Below are 22,463 nucleotides of genomic sequence, written 5' to 3' on the forward strand. Positions count from 1 at the left end.
TCGCTCATCCATACGGTTCTACTCCTTGAAAGAGATCGCGGCCCCTCTTCGGAGAAGATCCACGTTGGATTCAATACCTCCTCACGGAGAAGACATCAAGACCTCCTCACGGAGAAGAACCGGTTACCCTTTGTATCATCCCGTGTTGACTTTGGATCGTGGGATCTCTATGTGTACTTGGATCTAGCATATGTGTGACCCTAACTTGTTGGTTTGAGTGATTCTCCCGTGTTTTCCCTCGTGTTTCCCCTCATGTTCTTCGTGTTCCTCGTTGGGATCCGCTCCTTTCGTGAAAGGTCGGCCATCTAGGATTCAACCATACATCAACACGTCAATGCAGGTCCATTGAAACATAAGGGTATCCATCTTTGGATCCGTGTTGCAGATGGCCTAATGCTTTTTTTTGCCATAACCTTTCTAATACTGTTTTTTTGCCAACACGGATGCCCAAACCTCCACTGTATGCATGTTCGGACGGGGCGGTCCAGATATTTTTAGGCCTCCAAAGTGGCCATCCAAATTGGGCATGATCGATTTGGGCGTCCAACCCCAAATCATGGGAGCTCTAGGGAAGTCGAGACGTCCACCACATCGGACTTCGACACCTCAGTACCATCCAAAACTCTGCCCTGCTCAACTCTTCGCCTACCTGCATTGATGCCTGGCCGGTCGGCGACCCCCAAATCCTAGCCCACCCATTTCCTCGTCCTCACCCGTCTGCGCCGACGTCGCGCTCCTACCCCCGCCATGTCCTCCCCATCTCCACCGCGCAAGATCAAGTGGCGATACCTCCACTGGCAGTCTACACGATCGCCGCTGCTAGGGAGGAGGAGACGGGTGACGCTCGTGTGGCTGCCGAAGCAAAGAAGGAGGAGGCGCTCGCCGCTCCTCACTCCATGCAGATTTACTCGGAGTTGCGTGGTGCCCATCACACCGCCTGTGCAAAGGAGGAGGCGCACACCACTCGTCTCAAAGCTCAAGCCGAAGTGCGGCATGCAAAAATTGTGACGCCCTCGATTGAGCCGCCGAGCAGAAGAAAGGTGGCTTGGATGCGCAGCGGTGACGCCTGCTTCTATGCCAAAGAAGAAGGCAAGATCGCCATTGTTGTCTCCTCTGCTTTTCAGGTGGACGTCGGCTTGATGATGACATCTTCTCCAGCGGGCACACGTGCATTGTCACGGGCTACGTCACCTAGGTTGGGCAGCTCGGTCGCGCCTTGGTCAGGGTTGTGTAGCCCTTTTTCTTCTTCAGCGATGGTGCAACGCCTGAGCCCGCCATGAAGTCATCATGAGCTTGCGCTCTCCTGCCCAACTTGCTCCGACCTAGGAGCATGTTGGGTGAGCAACGACTGTTGCTGGCAATGATGGTGGGGGAGTACCTACCGGTGGAGTTCCTCGAGCGGCACGGAGAAGAGCCCCAGTTCACCACATTTGCACCTTGTTACCCTCAGCCTTGCTACTCTCCACCGCCCTTGCTGCTGCACCTTGATGATGGTCGTTGTTGTTGCTCTCCACCGCCCTTGTCGCCTACCTTGTGTTGGCCATCGCCGGGAGGTAGCCGCTGACGACAAAGGCCTCGCCGCCTCCCATGTCCTAAAGTTGTGGGAACAAAGAGGAGAACGGGAGATGGGGATCGAGTTCATCTCGTGCATGGTCAATCAGGTGCAAAGAGTAATTTAGGGATTTCGCATGGGTCCCATCTAACAGGGGGCAAAAGATCAAAGTGCAAAGTAAAGCGTGGCAAATTATCAAATATGTACAATGTAAGTAGTGGCAAATTATCAAAGTGCAAAGCGACAAGGGGCAAAAAAGAAAAACTAATACCACTACCAAGCATCCTTCCAATTTAGCATGGGGGCAAATCGTTGTCCACATCAAAGAATTTAGCTGTCATTAACTTGATTGGCTAAAATATAACAGCGTATAATCCACAAACTGTAGAACGCAAAAGGAATAAGTTTCTACACAACAAATAAGACGTGTCTCGTGTGTTTTGCATTAGAAGCTCCAATGCCGTCCGGCTGGGTATCTACCATAACTGCAATGAAGTCTACTAAACAAGAATGGGCAAATGGCATACGCAAGGCTTACATGTCCATAATGGAAATAAATTAACATTTGAATCATTGAATGTTACTTCCTCTGTCCACTAATGTAAAACATCTTGGCAGTCTTGGTAGAGCTTACATGCATGTATATCTAGGTTGACAAATAGACCAACGTGGTACAAGTTATATATCATAAAAGATATGTCATTAGAAACTTCAAATCATATACTTTCTAATGGTATAATAGCAACTCCAATGGGGCGACCCATTTTGTCCGCATGCGTCCATTTGGATTGACGCGGACAAAAGTGAAGGCCCAACACGCCGACCCAAAATCAAATCGTGTCCGTCTGCCATCCTCACCGACCCATTTCCGGTCTAAAATTGCGCCTAAAATGCGTCGGTGCGGACGCGCCGAGCGTCTCCTCGGTGTCCGCCGCGGCCCCACTTGTAGGCCACCCAACCACCGCCGCCCGTCTAATTTATGATGACCACCGACAGCGGGCTCACTAGTCAGCCAGTGAAAACGTCCTTTTTTAACCACACGTGTAGCGGGGGCCGGCCTCATCCACTTTCGTCCACATTTGGCCCATCACCCCCTTGTGCTTCCTCGTCGGCGACACCACCAAACCCTAGCAAGCAATGGGCCTCTTCAGCAGCAGCAACGACAAAGGGAAAGTGCACCCCCCCCCTCCCCCATGCCTCATCCTCCCGTGCTCCTCCTCCGCCGCCGGCGCGTGTCCGCACAGGTCGCCGGCGTCTGCACATCCCGGTGCACCAAGCGCGGTGGCACTAGGAGTACAGGTAGCCGCTGCCCTACCACGATCACGCTGTCGCACCGCTGGCACCTGGATTCGCACCGGTTCCCGGTGCCGGCGGTTTCACGGACCCAGCGGGCGCACGACGAGGAGTTGCGCAGGTGCCAAGCACAGCTCACGGCGGCGCAACGGCGTTTGCCCGAGTACGCCGTCGACTCTCCCAACCGGGAGGCTTGGTTTGCCCTCGAACACGAGAAACAATGGCGGCTAGGCGTCGATGCCAACCCGCCGCCGTTTTCACCGCCGCCCCCGCAGGTAGAGCCGGAGGAAATGGAGGTGGAGACGGAGTACCAAGCCACCCTCGAGGAGGCCCTGCAGCACGCGCTGGAGGCTAGCCGGCTCGAGGAGGACGCGCATTGGGATGGGCTGGAGCAAGCCATTGCCTTGTCGGCGGCGGGGGACTCTGTCTACACCCCGCTCTTCGTCCCGCCTCTGCCACCGCCGCCGCCCGTCCTCGAGCCCAAGCCGGATCCGGAGCTGACGCGGAAGCGCTCCCCGCCTCCACCCACTTGGCCAGAGGAGGCCTACACGTGGACCGGCCAGTACCATAAGTGGGTGAGCGCGCCTCCGGTCCATTACGTCGCGACGCCGGAGGAGGAGGCGGCCCACCTTAAGCGCTGGAAGGCGCACTGGCTCGCCCAGGAGGAGGCCGATGGCGAGCAGCAGATGCACTACAAGAAGCTGCTGCAACGCGACGCAAAGGCGCTACAGAGGCGGAGGAGGAGGAGGAGGAGCGCGCCCGGCGAGCCGCAATACCGCCGCCCTAGCAGACGTCGAAGGAGGCTGTCCTGGCAATGTATCAAGCGACGTTCGGGTAGGCTAGCCGCAATACCGTGATGACGACATCAAGGGCAAGGGCAAGGCCGACAACGTCTAGAGCAGCGTGCGAGTACCGACTTTTTTATGTTTTAATTAATGTTTAATTAGGTTTAAATGGACTTTGGCCGACGGTTAACCGGCAACTTAATGTTTAATTATGTTTATTCCTGCAAGCTATTTTTTTCACGCCAGTAAATTTGGGTCCGCCTTTTGTTGGGCGGTCAAGCCGATCCATTTAAGAACGCGGACGCGCACATCTACCTGACCGACTCAAACGGATGAAAAGCGGACAAAGCACGCATCCATTTGGTCCCATTGGAGTTGCTCTAAGTTTTAGACAATACAACTCATCTTATGTTGGAGGGATACGCACAAGCCTTATAAACCAGCAAGAAGGTACAACTCATCTTATGTTGGAGGGACACGCACAAGCCTTATAAGCCAGAAAGAAGGTACTACTACATTAAACTACCTGCCAGGGTCATGAACGGGCGGTTAGTAATACTCGCTCCGTTTCAAAATAAATGACTCACTTTATACAAACAATTTTGGGATGGAAGGAGTATTTACTTATTCCATGTAACAAAAAAAATGTTACGTTGACATGGACATATGCTAGGATCGTCGAATGGTTCTGAAGAAACTTTTTTGCCTCTCGGCTCTCCCTTAAATGGAGAATCTTTCCCGCAACTGTATATTTATGTTCCCCCAGTATGAAATCTTAAGCACCACATTTACAAGGCTAAGGAGAAACCTGCTTTCTGTGAGAGATGGATGTGTAATTTTCCCTTGCAAAGGGGAACCTGTATCGAGTCTATCAAACTTCTAAGCTAACATCAGAAGCATCACTGGCTTCACTGTTGTTCTGCTGTGACCACAGTTCAGCATACCGCCCGCCCTTTGACAGAAGAAAATCATGTGGTCCTTGTTCCACTACTGTTCCATTCTCCAGGACGATGATCTGAAAATCAATTGAAACATGACTTGCATAGGTATCAAGGAAGTGATGATTTTTTTATAGATGAATACAAAGCATATAGGTTTTACTCCCATGCAGTTAGAAAATTCATATCATGAGCAGTTGCAATAGCAACCTCTGGCTGTTAATCTGGACTGCGTGTTGTCAATTTAGCAACAAGACACGCTATTTATTTCCACATATGTACGCCATACTAAGTATGTGCACAAATCTCAATACCTCGTCGCATTGCATTGCAGTCGTGAGCCGGTGAGCGATAAAAATTGAGGTACGATCGACCGACAAGGACATCAGAGAATTCAAAATCGATGCTTCAGTAGTGCTATCGAGTGCGCTTGTAGCTTCATCACATAATCTGGTACAAATCAGAGAAGAAATTATGTCAGCATAGGGAACTGGTTAAGCCCATTATTTGCACACAAAATAACTCCAAAATATTGTTTGATAAGTATCTGAAATTAGTTCAAACTTCAAAACCATTTAGCAGGTCTGACTTTGACTCATGTTAGCCATCATACAAGAGCGTTAATTGATTCTACATACAGAGCGGCTTGCCTAAAGATTGAGAACAATAAGACCCTGGTTTTCAGTACTGCAATTGGAGCATGGTATCGTGCGCTGGTACAACCCTGCCTGACTAGAACGGATCATACGATGGATCGCAGCCTGGTGGGAAGACAATACAACTTGTAAAATTGTTGGAGCCGTGACACTGATCAGGATCACACACCAAGGACAGAAACAACTGGGCCTGGGCCTCCCCTAAAATGGTCTGCATGTGCAGCTAGACACTTGAGCCGCGCAAAAGCTTACAAACGAAGTCATTGCCTCGTTCCGTGTTCAATGAGGTACTAAAAGCTTGAGGCCTATTGCCTCCTGACAGTAAAATAGCTGCTCATGCAATCTTAAAAGGCGTGCTGCATGCATGCATAAATGGAGTTCAAAGCCTGATTAGCTTCTACTTGCATGAAAGCTCAATGCCACTATCTACTATCCATGCACAAACTCCCAGTGACCTACGCTAGAGTAAACAGCTAATAATTTCAATGTCACAGGTCACAGCTTGAACTTGCTTATGCATTTTCAATTAATAAGTACTCCCTCTGTTCACCAATATAGGACGTTTTAGACTGAACATGCAAGTCTCTAAACGTCTTGTATTAATGAACAGAGGGAGTACTTCATGTGTCCGTAATTAAGTAATGATACTAGCCAATTACCCTCTACATAATTAGGTTGGTGAATGGACAATCCTTTGGGTATTTTCTTACAAAACACAAGCTGAGTATGCTTACAAAACAATTGTAAACATACAGTATCATGATACTTCAATAATGCTGTCAAGAAAACAATACCTACCAGTGGTGGAGATAGGCAGAAAATCAAGATAGTGCCAACAATTAAAGTGGATCATGACCACATAACAGGTTAGAGAAACCCAAACTAATAGAGTTTAAGCCTAACACACACACACACACACACACACACACACACACACACAGGGATTGACTATTCATCACCCTGGGTACTAACTCTAGTACAAACTTTGTCCACAACAGGCCACCCGTGTCCGCCGTTGAGGTCGCCGACGTGCTCCTTTCCTCCCTCGAGCTCGTCGACGGCGACTTCACGGTTCACGCCCATCACCCCGAAGATTTCCCGATCCTCTTCAACTCGTGCACGGCCATGGATAACCTCAACGGTGATCACTTCATCCGCTCCCCGCGGTTCTCCCTCTCCGTGCGTCCTTGGAGCAAGCTGGCTCATGCGGGCTCCGGCCAGTTTGAGTATCGCGTCAAGCTTGAGCTCCAGGGCATCCCCGCTCAGGCATGGCACCTCTCGACTGCCAAGCATATCCTTGGGGAGAGCTACTGGATCGAGAGACTCCACCCCGGCACGCGCTCCAGAGCTGACATGGCTGTCTTCCGGCTGGCGGGGCGCACGCATGACCCTGCCAACATCCGCCGCGCCACCGTCCTGGAAATCGTGGAACAGATTCCCGCGCGTGTGGGCTCGGACGCGCCAACCATCCGGAATCTCACCTACCCGATCTCCATCGTGCTGGCTCGTTCGAAGAGGAACGGCGCCCCAGCCCCCCGCGCTGGCGCTGGCGACGGACCTGCCGGCGGTGGCGCCGGCGATGGCAATGACCCAACTCGCGGCATGGGCCCCGGCCGTGCACGTCGCCGCGGCCGCAAACGCCGACGTACGGAGGCGCCGCCGGCTGGTCGTGCTGATGGCATGGCCGTGGACTTCCTGGGTTGGCGAGCTGGGAATCGCGTTGCACGCACCGATGGCGTGTCCGTCGCGCCCGCGTGGCCCGCGCCGCCGTCCGCGGCTGCACCGCCGGCCGTACACCATCGCAGCTGCGCCATGGAGCCTTGGCCTGGGCTGCGTGGTCAGCTGGATCAGCAGCGGGCTCGGCATGGCCCCACCAACCTGCGTGGCCGTGCCAGAAAAGGGAGGCGCAAAAGAAGGCCAAATCAAGCTTTGGATGTGGATCAGTCTGGCAGGGCTTCTGACGCTACAGGAGATGACGGGGATGCATGAAGGGCGCCAGCCGGTGGCCCCTCGGCTGCTCCAACCCTCAGCGCGGAGCCAGGACATGGGCCAAGTGGCACACCCCCATTCACGGCGAACACTCTGGAAGGATCCCAAGATTTGAATCTCGCACCATTGGATGCTCCCAAGGCTGATGGCTTGGGCCCTGCCTCTAGTGCTCCTGATCCGAGGGATTGTCGGGACCTGCCTGATGTGTGCGAGGGGCCAGACTCGCAGCCTGTGCCGGCCGACTTGTCGGGGCAAAGCGGCATCTCGCCTGCCCTCCCACCTGATGACGGCCCTGTCTCCGCTGACCGGTCCTCCGGGTCCCATGCGCGCGACGCGGCTGGAAGAGAGGAGCGCCCCACCACGTGCCCAACACCCCCGGCGGTTGTCTCACAACCACTTCAGGCCCAGCCCACCGAAGACCCTGGGCTCTCACCCTAGGTGACTATTCTACAAAGGCCTCAAGCCCGACCACCGCAACTGGGCCCAACATGGAGGCCCGCACGCCTGAACGCGCCCACCAGGATGCTAATTCGCCTGCTGTTGAGCGCTTCACATCCCCGCCGATCACCATGCGCTGGTCACGCGCTCGTTCCGCTGCGCCAAGCTCCTTAACGCTGGGGGAATTCCTGGCCGCCGCGACCAAGCACATCGCCGCGGCCCTGCCGACGCCAAGGAGGAGGCCGCGCAGGCCCCTCAACTTCTCCCCCTGTTGCGGCCACTCGGCGGCCACCGCCCCCTCGGCGGCGGCGCCGCCCACCGCCGAGACGTGCGCATGTCCAAATCCTGCGCACCCTGGGGATCATTGGGACGAATCAGAAGATCACCCCCACTGAGATGAAGGCCTACGACGGCATGTTTGCGATGCCCATCCCTATCAAGGTGCTCAAGGCCTTGCGCGCTGGTCGATCGCGAGATCCCAGCATGCATGTCCAGCCTGCCGATCGCACCGGCACATGTCGAGGTCACTTGTATGACCTAGGAGGCGCCTGCCCCCGCACCCCGTCGATCCACTGTCCATGGATCATGGCCTTAAGATCACTGTGTGGAACGTGCACGTCCTGAATTCGCGGAGCCTACGCTTCGCCATCCGCTCGATGTTAGACACCACTACCGCCTCCATTGTATGCTTGCAGGAAACTAAGATGGAGTTGCTCCGTTCGTCTGTTGTTCTCAACACCCTCGGTTCAGAATTTGGCGACTACACTTACCTAGCGGCCCTTGGCACGCGGGGCGGCATCTTGCTGGCTTGGAAGAGCAGGGCCGTGACTATCACGGACCCATTGTTCACCACGAACGCCCTCTCGGCCAGAGTGGCCACGGCCTCGGGCACCCTTTGGTGGCTCTCTGTCGTGTATGGGCCTCAGGATGACGCAGACAAAATTGTGTTCTTGCTTGAGCTGCGGGAGATTCGTGCGGCTTGCCCCGGGCCATGGATGCTTTGCGGTGACTTCAACCTCATCCTGCGCGATGAGGACAAGTACAACGGCAACTTGAACCGCCGTATGATGGGCAGGTTCCGCCGCCTCGTCAATGACCTTGCGCTTAAGGAGGTCTACCTCAACGGGCGCCGCTTTACGTGGTCGAACGAGCAGTCCCCTCCCACTCTTCTGCACCTGGATCGGGTGCTTTGCACCTCGGACTGGGAGGACGCACACGGCGAGTGTCACCTTCGTTGCCTTGCGTCGGTCGTCTCGGACCACTCCCCCTTGTTGCTGGACTGCTCCCCCATGCCCGCGGCGCATAGACGATTTCACTTCGAGGACTTTTGGTTGAGGCTTGATGGTTTCCACGACACGGTGGTTGCGGCTTGGGGCTCGGTCCATGACCCAGACCCCTTCCATCGATTGATGTTGCGCCTCCAGGCCACAACACGTAGGCTTACCAGCTGCAGCGCCAAGACGACCGGCAGTATCCGCGACAAGTTGACCATCTCGGGAGCTCATATCGCGCTTCGACAAGGCCCAGGAGGATCGCGCACTCTCTCCGGAGGAGGATTGGCTGCGAAAGCGCCTCAAGGTCTCATACCTTGGCCTCGCTTCGATGGAGCGCACCATCGCCAGGCAGCGCGCCCGCATCGCCACGCTCAAGGACAGCGACGCTAGCACGGGCTTCTTCCACCGGCAGTGCTCTTTTCGTAGACAGAAGAATCGGATCTTCAGCTTGGCCGTGGATGGGCACGTGCTCACCGACCAGGACGCGATGGCGCGGGCTACTTTTGAGCACTTCGATGGGATCCTGGGCACGGCCGTCGACCGCGACCTTACGCTCGACTTGGAGGGACTTATTGAGCCTTGCGACCTGGCAAGTCTGGACGCTCCCTTTAGCGTGGAGGTCTGGGACGCGATCAAACGCCTCCCCGCTCGCAAGGCACCGGGGCCTGATGGGTTCACTGCCGAGTTTTTGCGAGCTTGCTGGACCATCGTTCGACAAGACTTTATGGATGTCTTCCAGCAGTTGTTCGAGATGCGGGGCCGTGGCTTTCGCAAGCTCAACCAAGCCCTCATGACCCTGTTGCCCAAACGCGCCGATGCCCAGCAGCTACGCGACTACCGCCCAATCTACTTGATTCATCTCGTGGCCAAGATCTTCACCAAGGTCTTGGTCAGCCGCAACCAGAACGCGTTCATCACCGGCAGGAGCCTCCACGATAACTTCATCCTCGTAAGGCAATCTCTCAAGATGCTTCACCAACTCGGGGCCCCTCGGATCATGCTCAAGCTTGACCTCACGCGCGCCTTTGACTCCATATCTTGGCCATTCCTCTTCGAGGTTTTGCGACAATATGGGTTCGGGGACAGATTCCAGGAGTGGCTCGCGATCCTGCTTTTGACGTCCAGCACCTGTGTCATGATGAACGGTGAGCCAGGCCCCCCGATTTGGCACCGCATTGGCCTGCGACAGGGCGACTCCATGTCCCCCCAGCTCTTTGTTCTCGTTGTGGACACGCTCGGGCGGCTGATGCGCCGCGCTCTCGACATTGGCATCCTGCAACAGTTGCATCCCCGACGCCCAATTCCGGCGATCTCCCTTTATGCTGACGATGTGATGCTCTTCTGCCACGCCACGCCGAAGGATGTTGCTGCTATCAAGGGTATCTTGACCCTGTTCGGCAAAGCGAGTGGGCTGCTGGTTAACTATGCGAAGAGCTCTGCCACCGTCCTGCACGGCGACATACAGGGACACGAGGTGATCGCCCAGCTGGGCTGCCCGGTGGTGCAGCTACCCATCACCTACCTGGGCATCCTGCTGTCGACGCGACGGCCATCCGCCGCCAAGCTGCAGCCCCTCATCGATACAGTGGCTGCTAGACTTCCTACCTGGAAGGCGTGGCTCATGAACAAAGCCGGACGTCTTGCCCTCGTCAAATCGGTCCTCAACGCGATAACCGTGCACCAGCTGCTAGCGTTCGGCCCCCCAAAGAAGACGCTCAAGCAATTGGCGAAGATTCAGCGAGGCTTCTTGTGGGCTGGGCGGGCCATGGCCAGCGGTGGCCACTGCCATGTCAACTGGAGCCATGTGTGCCGACCCTTCGAGTTTGGTGGACTGGGAGTCCGAGACCTGGAGCGCGCTACGCCTGCGATGGCTGTGGTTTACCCGCGTTGATCTGGACCATGCTTGGCAAGGTCTTGACCTACAATTCTCGCACGAGGAGCGCGCGCTCTTCTTCGCCTCCACTACCATGATCATTGGAAATGGCTCGACGGCGCTGTTTTGGGAGGATCGCTGGATTGGCGGACAATCCGTCGGTGAGATCGCCCCCCTGCTCTACCAATGCATACCCAAACGTCGACGCAAAGCCAGGACGGTGGCAGAAGGGCTGGCGGGTAACTCTTGGGCACATGATATACAGGGGATCCTGGGCCTGCACGAGATCAGCCAATACCTGCTGCTTTGGCAGGCAGTGTGCCACACCACCCTGACGAACGAGCCGGATCGCTTGCTCTGGAGGTGGACCGCCAACAGCATCTACTCGGCACGCTCGTGCTATGCGGCCAGTTTTCAGGGATCCACACGGTGCCATTCCTGAAAGCTGGTATGGAAGAGCTGGGCGCCACCACGGGTAAAATTCTTCCATTGGCTTGCCGCCCAGGATCGCTGCTGGACTGCAGAAAGGCTTGCGCGACATGGCTTGCAGCATCACCCTCGATGCCTCCTTTGCGACCAGGCCATGGAAACTATCCAGCACCTGCTACTGACCTGCCCCTTTGCATGTCAGACCTGGCACATCGTCCTTGACTGGTTGCATATTCCGGTCCAAATCCCCAACCAAGAGCACACGGTCATGGAGTGGTGGCTGCGCACGAAAGAGCTCGCGCCGCCGGCACACCGGAAGGCTCTCAAGTCCATCGCGCTTCTTGTACCCTGGATGCTATGGAAGCACAGGAACGCGTGTATCTTTGACAACGCCATGCCGTCCATCGAATCTCTAGTGGATAGGATCAAGGACGAGACCCGTTGTTGGGCAAAGGCAGGAACCCAGGGGCTTCGGGTTGTACTGCCCACAACCTGGGGCGTCCATTGATAGTTTGTATAACTCTCTACCTCTCACCTCCTAGGAGGCTTGTTCTACCTTTTCCATGAAATGAAATGCAAAGGTCCTTTGCGTTTTCTCAAAAAAAAAAAGTACAAAGTTGAGACACTTAATTTGGGACGGAGGGAGTAACTATTTGTATTTCAAATGTAATTTATTATGAAATGATCGTAAGATTACCTCGGGTGAAGAATAACTTATTCTGCACCCTGGGTGATGAATAGACTTTCTATATATATATGGTTTACTAACTATTGTGCATAGATTTAAGAGGTGCAGGGGCAGGGTGACATAGCCCAGTATGGCCGCTAAGTAACTCTGCCCACTGGATACTAGTACCTAATATCTCGATACAAACAAGACAACCATCAATAATACAAATGGGTGAGAGGGACTCACAGAATGGAAGGCTCCTTCAAGAATACACGAGCAATTGACACTCGTTGTTTCTCACCACCACTTAACTGCAAAAACGGCCAAACAACAGTTCTTGAGATATGCTAAGCTAATAATTTCAATGTCACAGGTTACGGCATTTCCTGATTTTGCACAAAATAAGACATTATCTTACCTTCAATCCACGCTCTCCCACAACTGTGTCATACTTGTCAGGAAAGTTCATAATTGTATCATGGATAGAAGCACGTCGAGCAGCATCATAAACCTGTACGGAAATTTGGAAGAAAAAAATACATTACTTTTCTACAACAAACATGACTAAACTGCCTTCTCGTCACCACCACTATAGCTCCTCTGTGTATTGGAAGAACACCTCACCTCTTCATCAGTTGCTGATAACCGCCCATATTGTATATTATGCTTAATAGTATCATTGAAAAGTACCTGCAGTGGTATTAATTCTGTAAGCTTAACCTGATTCTCTTGCAACAGAACAAACCACATTATTCGATCATCTATTGGAACTTTTCTTCTGTTAAATATAAATAAACTTGTTATCCCACATGTAATGATACTTCAATATGTTTTCCCTATCTGTGCGGTTTGTGGCTGCACCAAAAGCAGCTATGGTGGGGAAGCTGTTGTTTTGTAGGAGAGGTTTACATAGAAAGCTGGGTTTCCAAAAGAGAACTAGATAAATACAATTTTGTCGTCTTCCTAAAGTAGGACTTGTAGTAATGCATTTCGACTCTACAGCACAATGTAGTGCATTCAATAAGAGGCCAACAGAAGCATGAAATATTAAGCGTTGACAGAGAATAGAGTATCAGAGGGGTAACCGTGTCCTGTGGTACAACACCAAGAGACTTCCGAAGACTCTCCAGTGTGACTCCTCGGATGTCTTGTCCATCTATTCGTATCTGCCAGGAAGAAAGGACACAAGGTATCACAAGAATGGAAAATTTAAAGTACATCAGAAAGTTGAGAAACCATAACATGAGCATCAATTTATCAGCAAGAAATCAAAAGTAGGGATCATGTTTCTTTGTTCTTACAGATCCTGAAGTAGACTCAAAAAATCTGAAGAGAAGTCTAAGTATGGTTGACTTTCCTGCAGAAGAAAGGACTAGTTAATGAACACCACTTACCCAGAAGTAACAGCTCTTCTATGGCTCACATTAAAGCAAGATTAAACAATATGTGTTGTCCATCCAGTAGACAAGATTTGGACTCAAATAAAATGTTAAACAACTATAAAAAACAATCATATGAAATAAGCCCTCATAACATGTTCGGGCAGAGATGAACCTTTGGCTTGTAAACCTTAGAAGACACCTCCTATTAGGTACTGAAAAACATAATGGCTTCAACAAAATTTATTTGGAGAGGCTTAGAGCATCTCCCAACTGGAACTCCCACTCCCCCCCCCCCCCCCCCCACCCACACCACACCCATATGTCGGGCTGTCAGCCGCGGAAGAGGGACTTGCCATGGCCCAGACCAAAAGCCACCAAGCGAAGGAGAACCGCCCCTATACCCAGCCCATATGTCCGGGCTGTCCGGCACCCCCCACATACAGCCCATATGTGAGCGGAAATGGGGCGCGTCCGCCACGTCGGATCGGCCCGCATTGGCCCTGGCCCACCCCGACCCCACAAAACCCCAACCCCACCGTGGACCAAACCCTACCTCACTCTATCCGCTCCGGTCCTGTCCCTGCCGTTCCTCGCCACCATGTCCAGCTCCGGGTCCGAACCAGACCCCATTGACCAGGACGCCCTCGCAGCGGAGTCTGACGACAAGCTCGCCATCCGCCAATCACGGATGGATAGGGGCGGCACGTCGAGCTCCGCGCCCTCCCCCGTGGCTCGAAATGGCTCCTTCACCTCCACGCCCGACCACTGCGGTCTGTGCCCTCCCCTACGGCTCGGCAGGGCTCTTGCAGCTCCAGGCCATCACCTTCGGTCGCGCTAGGTGTTGGTCCCATCACCATTGAGCCCACGGCGGCTCCTTGAGTCCGAGGCACGGGCAGCTCACCGCGCAAAGCAAGCGGCTCGGGCAGGATCCAGCCACTACGTTCATGGATCTTGCATATCCGCGTCAGTCCCCCTACCCTCCGAATCGAACGACGAGGACCGGATCCTCCACTACGTTCTACGCTGGTCGTTGACCAACACGAAGACGAACGCCCACTACCGCTGCCACCGCAAGATGCTAAGGCATTGCGGCTGAGCCTTGAGGCGTCGGAGCGGCTTGCAGCTGAGCAAGCAGTCGTCACCACCAAAGCCCACTGCCTTGCCGAGTAGGCCAGCGCCACCCGACGTCTCGCCAGGCTCCCCTCCTCCGAGTCATCCAGAAACTTTGATGCCCCCCCGACGACGATGCCTACGCCGCCTTCGACGTGCACTACTGGCGCCCCGGAGACGACAAGGGGAAGGGCAAGGCGAAGTGGTGATGTCCATTTGCATACTTTTATCTCATCTAGTCCTAGATCGTAGTCGTATCTATCGCATGTGTATGAACTAACTATGCCCGGTTGTCCTATCCTAGTGCTATCGTATAAAGTATGAACTAGCTATGATGAACTTGATGTGTCCGGTTATATATGTATGACGAACTGCTATGTGTTTATCATCATTGTGTTGTTCTATGTTGCATGGCTTTGTATGGATTTAGGGGTTTGGGTATGAGGGGTGCGGCTGCTGGGGCGGACAAATAGGGTCCGAGCCCATGCCGTCCGTGGATGCATCCGCGGACATATGAGGTGCCAAATTTCCCCAGTCCAGTTGAAGATGCTCTTACAGGCCCTAAGCGAAATTTGTGCATCCATACTGGAAACTCAATATCCTTCATTAATGACTTTAGCCCGTCTGCCATGACTACACGACATGCTAAGAAATCATGCATTGGCCAATGTGGCAATGTTTACACTTTCATTACTGATATTGTAAATATACGAAGACCTTACAGAAAAGAGATTACTGATGTGTACCCTACTAGGATTTCTTAGTTCTATGTATATTTAGAAGTCCAAAATCACTAAGGTCTTGCTAATCACAGCTGACATATATGATATATCATCACATTGCATGTCTATAGAAGCACTGCAGACATAGACAATCCAATTAACCCTACAGAAGTTATGTTGATAGTAACAACAGTGGGGTATCAACTCTTGTATGATTATGTACAGGTCTACAAGGGCACTTCAAGAGGAGCTTCTAATTCAAAGACCTCTCATAAACTCACGCACTGATCTTTATTTTCCAGATGTGGCCTAAATTATTATGATATCCAACACAAAACAGCTACAGGTCTACAAAAATGAGATGCTAACAGTTCTACTTGACACCCCAAAACCTGTGAGGTAATGATGCCCATGACTTCGAAGATTATATTTTGCTTACACCAACATAAGATAACCGAAAGCTTTAATATTATTTAGTAAATAAGAAGATTAGTGTACCGCTGCCACTAGTTCCAACAATTGCCACACTGTTTCCTGCCGGTACAGTGAAAGAGGCCCCATCAAGAATCTTCCTTTCTGGTACATACCTGGAAGAAATCAAATCTCTGAGCTACTCGTCAATAATATGGTACTGGATCGGACTGTTGTCTAATTTACAGCCTCTACTACATCACAGATCTGATTTACGTAGTTGTACTTAAAGCCTTGGTTGGTTTCTTAAATTTACTTTGAAGCAATTCTGCTTAGTCAGGGAACTCCCTCTATTCCAAATTAATTGAAGTTCTAGGTTTGTCCTTAGTCAAACAAGCCTAAGTTTGACCAAGTATATACAAAAATGTGTTAGAGATCTACAACATCAAATATAGATAGTACGAAAACAAATTTTATAAAGAATCTAATGAAAATAATTTGGTGTTTAAAATGTTGGTCTATTTTTCTGTAGACTTGGTCAAACTTAAACAAGTTTGACTTAGGACAAAGCTAGAACTTTAATTAATTTAGAACAGAGGGAGTACATCCCAATATGCACAGTGACTGTTCTCAGATTTTTGCTAATTAAAGAACGTTAAAATTAGTAAAGTCTTAGCTGTATGTGTAAATCCCTAATTACATAGTATCTGAAACAGTGATGATTACCCAGATGACATGAAGCGGGAGTTATTTGTTAGATGATCCAAGTTGTTAATATTTCACCTATTTGAGGTCTTTGGAGATGACAGTCAAGATGATTAGAGAAGTTCAAATTTACAGGGAGATCATAGACAAAGAAAATCACTAAATTTAGATGTCCTATAAACACTTCAGTACTATATATTCACTGCTGAAAGAAATTTCAGGAAAGAAAAAAATTCCACTCAACAAGGATGTATTTAGCAGGAATACTTTCACATTCTTTTCGAAGGAAACCAAATATACTGGAAAAAAACACTATCATTTAGTTGGCTATCAATGGTTAAAAGAAGTGAAGCTGCTTGGTTGCTCTACTGCTTTCAAACTTGCTACATGTGCAGTTTTCTTTTGGGAAATAATATAAGCACTTTGCGGCACTTAACAAGCTAACAAAGGACAAAACTTACCCAAAATGCACGTTCTCAAATTCAATGCATCCTCCCTTGAACTGCAAAGGTTGTGCATGAGGCTCGTCCTTTATTCCAGGTTTTTCCTAAAACAAGACGCAGATAATAGTTCTGAAGTGTCTGAGACCATAATTAAGGATAAATTAAACTGCATGCCATCAGACATTGAGCAGTATGAATCTATAACTACAAAGCTTTTACCTCAAGTAACTGAAACATAGACTTCATGTCAATGAGGCTCTGTCTAGATTCTCGGTAGACACTCCCAAGGAAGTTCAGCGGCAGTGAAAGCTGGAATAGAAGTCCATTAACCATGACCTGGACGCCAAGATTTCAACACATTAATCAAAGGCAACTGCAAGACTAAGAAAAGCAGAAAACGAAAAAGATCTGAAGCTTAATATCAAGTCATTTTTAAACAGTACTCCCTCTGTCCCAAAATAAGTGACATGGTCGCCACTTATTTTGGGACGGAGGGAGTATATTTTATTTTCCAGTTACACATTTTCGCTTCTAACAACTTTAATGTCGACAACTTGAGGTAATATTGGTCAACCTGAGGATATATTCAACCTGAGTTGAATATCTTTCTGCTTTGATGTGGATGTATTGCTACCCCAATGTGTCAAAGTGATCTAAGAAATGAAATGGCAAAAGATATAAAACACAAAGACTTGACATAAGGAACTACCAAATCACCGACAGTCAGAGCACCACTCATTATACCATATGAGCTCAAAACCATTGCCGTTGATAATGCCGAGCTGAATATAACACTTTGCCCAAAATTCAGGTAGGCGAGGCTACTTTGAGTTTTCAGTGCAGCATCCTCGTAACCTGAGCACATTGTAAGAAAAAGTAGTTAAAAGATCAAACATATCTAACAAAATTAACTTATAGTGTAGCCGTGTATTTCATTTTGTGATGACATTTCTCCCACGAATTAATTGATATATGTACTTACTCTTTAAGTATTTATCATACTTCTGAACTTCAAATTGCTCATTGTTGAAGTATTTGACAGTCTGCACGCAAGCAAAATAAGAATGGTAAGAAGTTGAATTACAATATGGAACGGTAAAAATATAGACCAGACACCAGAGTAACGGACAACCATGGGATAACCTCATAATTCAGAAGGGAGTCAACTGCCACTGTACTAGAAGCATTATCAGCTTTGTTCATGGCTGTCCTGAACTGAGTCCGCCACTATCATAATGAAAACAGAGTGATGAAGAACCAGAGTAATACATGGTAGGAAAGATACCATTAGATAGGTAGATTGAGCATTTATGAAAGCAAGATCTTAAGACTACATATGTGATGACAGACTACAGTGTCCGCACCTGTGTGATAGCCAAAGTGAAAGCAATGTAGGTAGCAACTGAAACTGAAGTAATCCAAGCAAAAGTGGAACCAAACTGGTAGGCAAGTATACTTGACACCATACCAATCTGTAAATAAGAAGCAACAGCACAAGGCAAACAGAGCTCACATAAAGGCCACAAGAAGAAATGACATAAATTACCAAAAGCAACCAGCGTCAATATGACAATATCACAGGCAATTTGCACAACTGGTGGACAGTAACAGTTGAGGGTAGTAACTGTGAGTACCTCTAGTATTGTGGGAACAACATTGAACACCATCACTGTAAGAATGTAATTTATGGCACGACTGCCTCGGTCAATTATGCGATTTAGAGCTCCAGTTTGACGGCTGAAACACATAAACCGGCAAGGAAACATAATGAAAATTCAAATAGCCTCCATTAAATCAATACTCAGCAACTACATAATAATAAGTGTTGTTCTTGTAGCTTGTTTCCACACCGATTTACAGGATGCATCATGCAATACAAGCAAGACCTTAGGGCCGATTAAAAGCTGGCGCACCTTACTGGTGTGGGCACGCAGGTAAGCAGGAAGGGTAGCATGGGCACGGATAGAGGATATTGGGGTTCAGAGACTTCTTATTGACTGTTTGATTGAATAAAAAAAATGGGTGCAGCTTATATAAAGGAATTAGTGTTTAACCATCTAAGTTACTTGTGGTAGTTTTACCACAAATGTATTGTACGTAAGGACAACAGATAATGCGGTTAATCAATGAAAAGAGGGAAAACATCGAAACAAGCATGATGGATGAATCAGAGCATTTCCCAAGTACCTTAGATGATAACGAAGATCAAGCTCATGCAGGTGAAAAAATACCTGCAATGCAAAGAGTTAAGAAACTAAATCAATACTTAAAGTGCCTGCAGTTTAACATCGAAACAGTTGCGCAGCACCAGTCATCCAACAAGTGGATCTTGTCCAGATGCCATTATAGTAACTTTTTTTCTTCTCCATGAATATAAACATATATAGGAGAACAATAGCATTGGATATCAAGAAAAATAAGATACTTAATTCAACATATATCCATACTGTGTTGAAACATCCAAATTCTGGGTGACTTCAAACAGAAAATAATCATTCAACTTCACTAAAATGTGGTACCATAGAAATGAAAAGGTTTCAATATTTACCGTCCTGGAGACTGAACGGATGGCTCTCGCAGTCACTTTAGAAAATAAAGCATTGCGCAATTCTGAAAACAGAGAATTTGCCATGAGGACTAAATCATAGTTATATATCTTTTAACAGGAGAGCAGTAAGAGAGAATATCGAAAATGCATATCCTCATGCTCAACAAAGGAGTTTCTTTTGGCAGCTTTTCAGGCGTAAGAAAACAATGATAAGCAACTTCTATAAAAAATGTACCTGTACAAGCTGATACTCCTGACCGTGCAATACCATAACCAATCAGAACTGCTGCTGGACTTGCAAAGAGAGCCAGCATGGTTGCATTAGCATCTGTAAATGATGACAGCGAGGCTTCAACGCCACCAAGGGCTGCAAGCCAATCGATAGCAAGCTTAAACAAGAAAGGCACTTGAACATTTATAACCTGGTGTCCATTAAACAGAAAAACTTCGTCAAAATAAAATTTTAAACAGATAAGGCACGTGACAAAGTTGGAAGGTTCATGTAACAACTTCATCCATTATGACATGTATGATGTATCATAACTGGAAGGGCAATATTCTTCCTTTGATTTCAGAGTGATGATAGTTGACTATTTGAGGTATTAAACAAGAAATTCCATTTAAAAATACACCTACAAATAGGCTGTATCTGAGTTTATCACATTACATGAGAATAGGTTAAAAGGGTCATTTGTATAAAGAAAAAATAGAAGAATATCAGTGCACTATGGGCACTGCATACCAACAAAGTGAGGTAAAGAGATTATCAATACTGAGCCTGCAACATGATGGTCAATGGTAGCTTCTAGGGAAGAGTGTTAGCTCAAATGGGATTGCCAACATTTGCAGATTGCTAGTCATTAATGAGTACAACAGAAACAAAAGTTTTTGCTAACAAAAGTTGATGTTTCTTATCATCAACGATACTTGTATAGGTTAGAGTTTTCACGAGTAGCATTTACCTTTGCACCAACTAAGAGGCCCAATGACAGCACAAGCCTGAAGCGGAAATCAGGGCTATCGTTCAGCATTAAGTACTTCCAAAGGTTTCGAAGAATCTGCGCGTCTGCTATCTGATCATCAATGTCCTTTTTTGGGGCATCTTTATGCACGTTATCATCAGCCGGCTTCCCAACAGTCACTGAATTGGCAGCTGTGGAGAATGCATGCCCTCTCTACAAACATAGTAAGAATCACAAAACCATATTTGACAAACAAACAGTAGCTTCTATTAAGAAAATTAACAGACAAATGCATCAAACTTTTCGTTATTGCTGCAATCACTGACATCATGAACCAACCGCAAGAAGATACTTGAATAACCATATTTCAGGTGGAACTGAAAAGTGCAGAGTAAATACAACAACACTTCACAGACAGAATCAGCATTAAGAAGGCAACAGTGCCATATGCACCACGCTTGTACTTCATTTTGTGCTTTGACAGATTATAAGCCGGAGACCGAGTATCTTCCCTTTGTAACAATTAAAGAACAAAACTGAAGCCCAATCAACAGCGCCCACTAACTCCATCAGTCGTGCTTCATTTTTTATGTGTAAGCTATTAACGAATCACCTTACTGCTGCCTACTGTTTTGCTAGGAAATTCCAACTTGTTTCAGTAAAACATTGATAACGTATAAGGTAAGACCCCTATCATGCACTACTGTATGTATGCATCTCAGCATCGAAACTAGAATGCGGTAAGCACTTGTTACCAAGTCGCGGAGGGGCCGCGCGCAGTGCGGCGGGTAGGTGGAGTCCGGCAGCAAGCAGTTGACGTGGGCAAAGGGGGCGCTGCTCCCAGGAAAAACCCTACAGTTTGGTCCGGGTTCTCCGAGGTGGGGATTACGGAGAGGCTTCGGCACTGGCGGCCCATTGGATCCGTCGAGCCGCCGGAAAACAGAGGAGGCGGCGGCCGCCGTGGAGGGTTGGAAGCGGGAGCTGCGTAGCAGGTGCCTCGCAGCGAGTATGCGGGAGGAAGGCCGCATGGCGCTCCCCGGCGACTGCGACGGCGACGCTTACGGATGGAGGTGAGGTCAAGCGTGGAGCCGTGGAGGCGGAGTTGGGACTCCCTGGCCCCTGTGGAGAGAGTAGGGGTCCTTTTCCCCTTTCCGTGTGATTTTTATTCCTTATTACTCCTATTTTACCCTTTTCAACTGGTTTTTGGAAACTTGAAATAGAGTACCGGGGTTGAACGCACCTGGACAATATGTAAAGGTTTTTGGACAAATTTGCAGGTAAACATGAAATGTACTCCTTTTGTCCTAAAATTTGTGTCTTAGATTTGTCTACATACGAATGTATTTATTCACATTTTAGTGTTAGATACATTCGTATTTAAATAAATTTAAGATAAGAATTTTGGGACAGAGGAAGTATATACAATCCTTATAAAACTTTAAACTTTCAGGGAATAGAGTTTTTTGATGCACCGTGGGGATGCGAGGTGAGTGGACCACTCTTGTCAGTCAATGTTGTCTAGGTTTTCTCCTAAAAAATGTTGGCTAGGTTTTTTTCACGCAATCCCATATGATTCTGATACATCGCGATGATATAACGCAACCCTTCCATGCCGCCTCTCTCCTGTGTTCTCTCGCTCGTTGTCGTCTTTTTCTCTTCCTTTCTTCTATTCCAAATTCAACACCGCCGCGTAAGATTTTGGCCACCCCTAATTAGCACCACCATTCGTCAGTCCAACCTCGCAACGATCCGCCACCACCAATTCCTACAGTAATAGCCTTCAGCCCTCTCCTGACATGCCCCCACACCAAACCCTAGGCGAAGCTAGGTTCGCATGCATGGCAGTCCAGCGGCCATTAGCATCGCCTCCTACAAGTCTAGTTACACCTAGTTTATTTTCTTCGCTCAAGCCCCCCCCCCTCCTCTGGTGCCCGCCACCGCAGCCATTGCCTTTTGCTCCTACAGGAACTCGAGATCTCCCTCCAGTGCACCCCTGTGACACAACAACTTCTCCACACCCCGCCCGAGATCTCTAGCCCACCCTTCTCAACCTACTTCTGCGTTGGTTACAACACGAGGTGCTGCCTCCGGCAAGCTCTACCACGGGAAGGACTAGTAAGCGGCGGCGGGGAGCACGTCCCTCCTGGACAATGTGTGAGAATAGGCTAGTGAGTCATCTCTCTCTCTCTCTCAATGACTACATATGTTCGGTGGTGAATCTCTTCTCTAAAAGCGATGAAATGTTTTCCTTTTAGCCTTGCAGCCTAAGGAATTTATATTACA

General features: G+C 49.2%; 1 protein-coding gene across 1 annotated transcript; it reads right to left on the reverse strand.

Annotated features, from left to right (window-relative positions):
* Positions 1–4,121: 4,121 nt before the first annotated feature.
* Positions 4,122–21,330, reverse strand: LOC125551824 (ABC transporter B family member 25, mitochondrial-like). Its single transcript, XM_048715194.1, has 20 exons — positions 20,936–21,330; positions 20,181–20,393; positions 19,454–19,640; positions 19,219–19,280; positions 18,858–18,901; positions 18,305–18,407; positions 18,035–18,142; positions 17,814–17,897; positions 17,653–17,713; positions 17,380–17,525; positions 16,890–17,006; positions 16,689–16,774; positions 15,610–15,698; positions 13,199–13,254; positions 12,983–13,063; positions 12,522–12,587; positions 12,316–12,408; positions 12,144–12,208; positions 4,883–5,018; positions 4,122–4,645 (listed from the first exon to the last, which is right to left on the reverse strand). Exons 1-20 carry the CDS (start codon positions 21,206–21,208, stop codon positions 4,502–4,504), a joined length of 2,214 nt encoding a protein of 737 aa, XP_048571151.1. The 5' UTR covers positions 21,209–21,330; the 3' UTR covers positions 4,122–4,501.
* Between the last annotated feature and the right edge of the window lie 1,133 nt (positions 21,331–22,463).

The sequence above is a fragment of the Triticum urartu genome, chromosome 4 (assembly GCF_003073215.2).
Source record: "Triticum urartu cultivar G1812 chromosome 4, Tu2.1, whole genome shotgun sequence".
Taxonomy (NCBI): Eukaryota; Viridiplantae; Streptophyta; class Magnoliopsida; order Poales; family Poaceae; genus Triticum; species Triticum urartu.

What these genes read in the sequence shown, in the direction of transcription:
- LOC125551824 (XM_048715194.1), bottom strand. Translation starts at nt 21,208, where the DNA reads ATGCGGCCTTCCTCCCGCATACTCGCTGCGAGGCACCTGCTACGCAGC. An exon ending in TTGAGTCTACTTCAGGATCT is followed by an intron (nt 13,064 to 13,198) that starts GTAAGAACAAAG and finishes TCTTCCTGGCAG; the next exon opens with ATACGAATAGATGGACAAGA. An exon ending in CTGCAATGCAATGCGACGAG is followed by an intron (nt 4,646 to 4,882) that starts GTATTGAGATTT and finishes ATTGATTTTCAG; the next exon opens with ATCATCGTCCTGGAGAATGG.